General features: G+C 38.3%; 1 protein-coding gene and 1 non-coding gene across 2 annotated transcripts in view; both read right to left on the bottom strand.

The window, feature by feature from the left end:
* The window catches only part of LOC104547890 (uncharacterized oxidoreductase ZK1290.5-like), a 23182-nt gene that overhangs the window by 2160 nt on the left and 14683 nt on the right, over positions 1-6339 (bottom strand). The window contains exon 2 of the mRNA XM_010193762.1: positions 5430-5678. Within this exon, the coding sequence (XP_010192064.1) occupies positions 5430-5678 (249 nt within the window). The remainder of the gene's footprint in view (positions 1-5429; positions 5679-6339) is intronic.
* On the bottom strand, positions 2218-2300 carry TRNAL-CAG. The gene has a single exon. It is a non-coding gene; the product is annotated as a tRNA-Leu (tRNA).

Raw genomic sequence — 6339 nt, 5'->3', positions numbered from 1 at the left:
CAGGATTTCACCAAAAGCTCCATTTCCAAAAGCCTGAATATTCAGTTAGACATCACAGTTTGGAAATGTTCACTGAAATAGCTACACCATGGATTTCCTCATACAAAGATGCTTTGTACTCAGCCCAAGAAACTGAAGCACTCTCAGAAGAACAACTTTTAACAGATTTGATAACTGAAAGATCTTTGGCTTTGCATCTTTTGAAAAAAGCAGTACATCACCCTTCCTTGTGTTAATGTCTGAGACCTCTTCGATGCAAACACAATTCGCTGTTGGTACTTCATTTTAGAAAGGTGATGTTATCAGGTACGTGATGTGATGTCCATATCATCCTATTCTGTTTATTTTCATTTAGGCTTTTGGTGAAATTAAGTTCACGTCACACACATTTCAGGCTAGCAAGCGTCTACTGAATCATGAAGTGCAGTCACTTCTGACTGCAAGACGTGTAAACCAAAGATGTGGGGCAAAGGTGCCTTATCTCAGAGACAGGAGCAGAACAGCCCTTCTGCCAGCCACGCACAAAGCAGCCCAGCACAGCTAGGAGCAAGGGAATACAAGGAGTCCTGCAATCAGCAAGGGAGCTGCCACTATTTAAATAAACTAAGCACAGTTCATTTTAAATCATGATCTGCTTACTTCTTCTGCATCTGTTCCAAAGCTATCCATAATACCTGTAGGCCAATAAAAACAGTAAGTACCTCACAGTCTATGATTTCATCTTAATTTGTACACACTTTCACACCTACACCCACGCACTTTCTTTAGCTTAAAATATATCCCCTCCTGGGGGATCACGAGAACATAAACACTCTTATTTTGGAGGCAAGAAATTTGTTTTAAATTATTTATCAAAATAGCTTAAGGTACTCGTAATCAAGAAATGTGTAACTTTATCAGTCGAGGTTTTTAAGAACAGATTACATTTTTATCTGCTGAGAACAATACTTCAAAAAATAAACTTAACTTGAAAGAACAAAACCCCACCGATTCACAGTATCAGGGTGCACTTGAGAAAGAAGAAAAAAAACCCAGAGCTGCAAACATTCGCAATTAAATTTGGTATTCACAGCTTTTTAAAGCATTCTTTAAGACAATCAGTCCGCAGTGGTGCAGTGGTAACTGAGGGCCTGAAGTTCACACGTCAAAACACAGTGCTGCAGGAAAACGAAAATTAACACATGAACTGCTTTCACACAGACATTTAAAAGAGTACTACTTCTCAGGGGTTGCAACACCTACAATCAACACAGTTCCTCTTAAGGTTTTACACATTTAAAAGCCAACAGCACATTGCCATGAAAATAGAAGTTTGCAATTCTATTCAAATTCCTAATACACGATGAAAAAAAAAAGGTAAAAATTCACTAAAACAAACCTAGTTTTGAAGAACAAGCTCTGGATCATATCAAACCTAAAAGCAAGAGTATATCTTTCAATGTTTTGCAGTTATATTATTGCAATTATTGTATTTTCCCTGCTTTTTTCTATCATCACTGCACTTAACCTGTATATAATGTATTTTTCTCTCTCAGCCAAACTCTTTTTCTGTTGTTTTTGTTTGCGTTTTTTTTTAATGCTATTAGAACACAGATCAGTGTGAAGCAACCTCCAAAGCATTCTGAATTAATACACACTCTGAACTGAGTGTATTGTCATCATTCATGTACTACACTCAGTACGCTGATAGAACACTTGTCCAACTCCAGCTGGGGATTTGTGATAGGTAAGATTTGTCTGATTGTGACAGACTCAGTCAGAAGGAAAATAAAATTGTTTGTGAATTCAGTAATGCATAAACCACATTCAAGGAGAAGTTACTCTGGAGGTTTGATCCAAATCCCAAGGAATGTATTCTGCTACTGCCAAACCTGTAGAATTTGCTGCCATTTCATATTGGTTTACTGTGACTGCCAGTTGAGGACCACATTTAGAAAATGCAAGGAGCAGAATATCTGTTACAACCACTGCCCACAAATAATACTATTTTCCAGCTTCTCATGGATATATAATCTACTGATTCAAACAGAAGTCCTGGAACAGTGCTCTCCTAATATTGCTTGCCCAGAAATGTTTATTGAAAAGTTTTCTGTCGTGGTTTGGGGCTGGACTGGCCACTAAATCCTGGACAGACACTCTCTATTAACCCCTTTCCCCTCCCGAGAAGGGAAGAGAAAGAGAGATAAGAGAGACTTTATGGGTTGGTTAAAAGGAAGCTGTCAGAAGTGGGATTCGAACCCACGCCTCCAGGGGAGACTGCGACCTGAACGCAGCGCCTTAGACCGCTCGGCCATCCTGACCCAGGATACCTGTGTTACCGCACTTTACAAGGAACAGTTTTTCTCTTAAAAAGCTGCGACTGTTTTCAATAGTTCATCTGTTTTGATAGCTGCCATTCTATATACCGCTAATGCACACAGTTATCAATTCCTATTAGATTATTTCCCAAGTCTCTAATTCAGTCTGCGTGGATGGGCTGTGTAGCCCATAAGTACCCTCAAGAAAACTGAGGGCCTTCCCTGGAACAAAGAGCTGAGCTGCACATTCAGCTGCCAGGGCTCCTAGAGCTTCTTCTTTTTGCAGTCTTCTGAACGACTAACTTTCCCTCCAGCATAAACATATAACATCACAGATATATTTAGGATTTTTCAGTTTTCTATATGAACTACGTATCTTTACAGAAATGCTGTGAAACTCTGCATATTTGGTTAATATAATATGATGAAAAGAGGAAATTCTGATTTAAGTACATTTCATGTACCTTTATTTCACATTCCTATTTCACAGAGAAACTGCCAGATTTGATACATGCTTGTAACTGAAGAATTTACTTATCTAAGCTTGGACACGAATTGCCCTGTTATCAGATCTTGTCATGGATTTCATGTCCTCTCTATGGTATAGACTGGCCAGGAAAAAAGGGGCATGAATTGCAGGTATGAATGTAAACTGAGCTAAGATATCTAAGCTTAGCTCTACGAGGTTATAACCATATTTTCAAACCAATTTTCCACATTCCAGTTACCTTGTTTAGATTTTTGATAACCCCCAAAATTTCAAACAAAAAGCTCTTACTGTAAGCATTCTTGAAACACTTGACAAGTTCATGTTTCAAGATACTGCCACTTTAATTCTTCCAATGGCACCTTCCAGCTGGGTACATTCAGACTGGAGGTGTAGGACTCCCTAAAGCATGATGCTTTCTATGAACCCCATAAAACACACCATGTATCGTACCTCCCCCAAGGGTCTACTTCACCAGCATGTATAGCACTCAACATAGAACTCAACTGCATCTCCTTCACATAAGTGCAGATTGCACTGTGTGTAACAAAAATGGTCTGTGGAGTTGATCCAACAACTGATCCAATGATTAAACCCATGCAGCCAAAACTGTTTCTTCACTTGCCATCCCATCCTTCTTGCAGAGGTCCCCATCCTCACTGACAGACCAGTGAATTGCATGTGAAGTATTTCCTCAGCCATCACAGTTGACAGATTATCAAGTTAAAGCAAGCTGAAGCCAGCATTGATTTAGGTCACTATGTCAGACTAAGTGGTGGTTCAGGAAGAGCTTTATAAATTTTTCAGACATCTCCATAGCAGTGGAAGAAAGAAGAAGGAGGAGGAAAGATGGGTGAGGCTATTAAAAAAAGAGAGGGAAAAAAGGAAAAGAAAAAAAAAAGAAAAAAGGGAAAAATCTGTTATGGAGGAAAATTGCAGAGGCAGTTGTAATACTCCTGAATTTATCTCAGCAATATGAGCAAAAGAAGTTCCAGAGCTGAACATATCTGATAAACTGAAGTTACGCTCATGCCAGTCCAAGGATTCACTCACATGGTGACAGCAGTTGTGCATTTCTTGCTCTCACATATTTTTTCCTTGTTTCACAGATTTCTGCTTAGCAGCAATAGTAAACTGAGTATTTGTGTAAGCAGCTACTTTAATCAGTCTACTACCTAGGAAAATCAAAGCAAATTACCAAACTAAAAGGAATCACCAAAAATGTTTTCTTGGAAGTGAGTCAAGTTTTCCTCTCATCGACATTCAGCACCAGTGCCATAGCAAGCAGAAGGAAAAAGAAAGCAAACAAGAAACATTAACAAACAGAAAGCAGAGGAGAGGAAACATGTTATTTCTTAATTTAGAGGAGAAAGTCAAGGTTTGAAACACAGTTTATGAAAGTCTCCTTGCAGTGAGTTGTATTTGCATGGGACAGACAAAAGGAGATTTTAATTCATTTTGCACTATTCTGTACCTGTGCACCAAGTTAAGGGATACATTTCCAGAAAGAATGGAGACAAAGACGGGCATACAAACATCGCAGTCTTTAACAGATACAGGGTTTTTTCTCTTCATCTTGCAAAGTACCCAAGCACAAAAGCCAGGATATGTAGCACACAGCTGCCACTAATTCTGCAAAATCTGTACTTCACAAAAGCCATTCACTTCCTCATTAAAGTTTATTTATCGGTAACAGGGGGCCAGGGTGAGGAAAGAGAAGCAAAATGAGGGTTTTCAGGACACTGACAGATAATGTCTGATGGTCAGGTCAACTATTCCTTGATGATCAACATAAACAGTAGCTCCACGATTGTCATTATTTTGGATTATCACTTTAATTCACCTCCTTCTACCTCTACTTTCTTTTCATTGCTCCAGCTACAGAAGAAGCAGCAGAAGGTTTTAAATGATACCATGTTTATTTTTATCAGGTACCTTCTCTCCTATGACCTGCTGCAAAGAATTAATTGCCATCATTGTTGCAGCTCCTTACCTGTCTAGTAAGGGAGTAGCAATATCCTGTATTTGACTATGAGAAGTTTATGGACAGGGTAAGCTTAAAAGGGAATAAGTCTAATTCAGTGTTAGTTAGGTTTAGTCTTCTGAAGTCTTGTAGATAATTCCTGACATTTTCCCCAAAGTGTATTGCATCAGACAGACCAAACCAAAGGTAGCTATTGAGAACTGTTAAAAGTTAATAGGGCTACAAAAATAAGTTTTAGAAAGGATTCCCATTCCTTGAGATTTAACAGATCACAAAAGAAATTAGCCATTTTTGTTACCCTGTTACCAACAAATTACTGTAAAGTTTATGAATCCTTGTTTCATAGGATTCAAGTGTTTTTAGCAAAATACATAAAACTCAAGTAGTGGTTCCTCAAATCAACTTAACAATGAAACGTACCTTTACAAAAACATACCTTGATCTGTTTAAAACATCTGCAACAGGGAAAAAGTCTGTGCTCTCAATTAAATGCATGTGAACTTCCTTATAATAAACAGAACAAGAAATAGGCAAATGTGTAAATAAAGGCAGAATTTGGTTTCTGTGATCTCTCTGTAGTACTTTTTTCCCCAGGAATTCATTAATCTTTGCAAATACTCCCGGAAGGAGCAATACATGAACTATATGTAAAGATCCATACCAAGATATTCAACACCAAGTCTTGCGCATGACTCCAAGCAGGCATTTTTGGTGTTTTCATAGCCATAATCACTATGCCACAGTTTGGTAGTTATCCAGAGGTCCTCTCGCTTCATGCCACTCTCTTCAATGGCTTTCTGGAGGAGAGATTCACAGCCGTATCTTTTTGCTGTGTCAATATGACGAATGCCACAGTTTTGTAATGCATGGACCACGGCGTCGTGGGAATAGCCACCTTGATGTGAAGTACCTAAACAAACGACATAAGAAGTGAATTGTCAGCAGTGAATTATGAGGGACATATAATCCTTTTTTATTTTTGTTTTCCTTTTTTTGTATATTGTCATAGAACTTTCTTATTCAATTTTCATTTCCTAACAGTAAAGAAACGGGAACTGACAGGTCTCTAGGCTGGGAAAATACAGGAAGTGCTAGAATGCTAATGCCGATCAGAAATAATTCCACCAAAATCAAGTATCAGCAGCATTTAACTGTAAAGAAGTGATTTCAGAAGTCAGGCTGAAGATCAAAGAGAAAACACATGCTTTATGGAAAATTAGTGTATCACACTTGATTTTCATATGGGACAACAACATTTACAGATGAAATATTGACAATAAGAAATAAAATATAACTTAAAAAGCAATTTACTTTACAGAAAGTATATCCTGAAATATTTACTCTGTTGAATTCCAGGTAGCTTCAAGTTATTATTGCATTGTACAACTCCAGACCGGGCCATTCTGCAGGTGCAATTCACATAATGTCAAGCTCGACAGTAACCAAACCAATGGAATCCTACACAGGAGTTCCACAACGGGCAGACAGGCAGTTTCAGTAACAAAGTGCCCTAACTCTCATTGTGTAGGTATTCACTGGATGTGTATTTTGCATGTCAAGGGGACGGAAGG

The sequence above is a fragment of the Mesitornis unicolor genome, unplaced genomic scaffold, assembly GCF_000695765.1.
Source record: "Mesitornis unicolor isolate BGI_N332 unplaced genomic scaffold, ASM69576v1 scaffold24360, whole genome shotgun sequence".
Lineage (NCBI taxonomy): Eukaryota > Metazoa > Chordata > Aves > Mesitornithiformes > Mesitornithidae > Mesitornis > Mesitornis unicolor.
The sequence above is the reverse complement of the archived record's forward strand: the minus strand, read 5'-3'. Positions and strand labels throughout refer to the sequence as shown.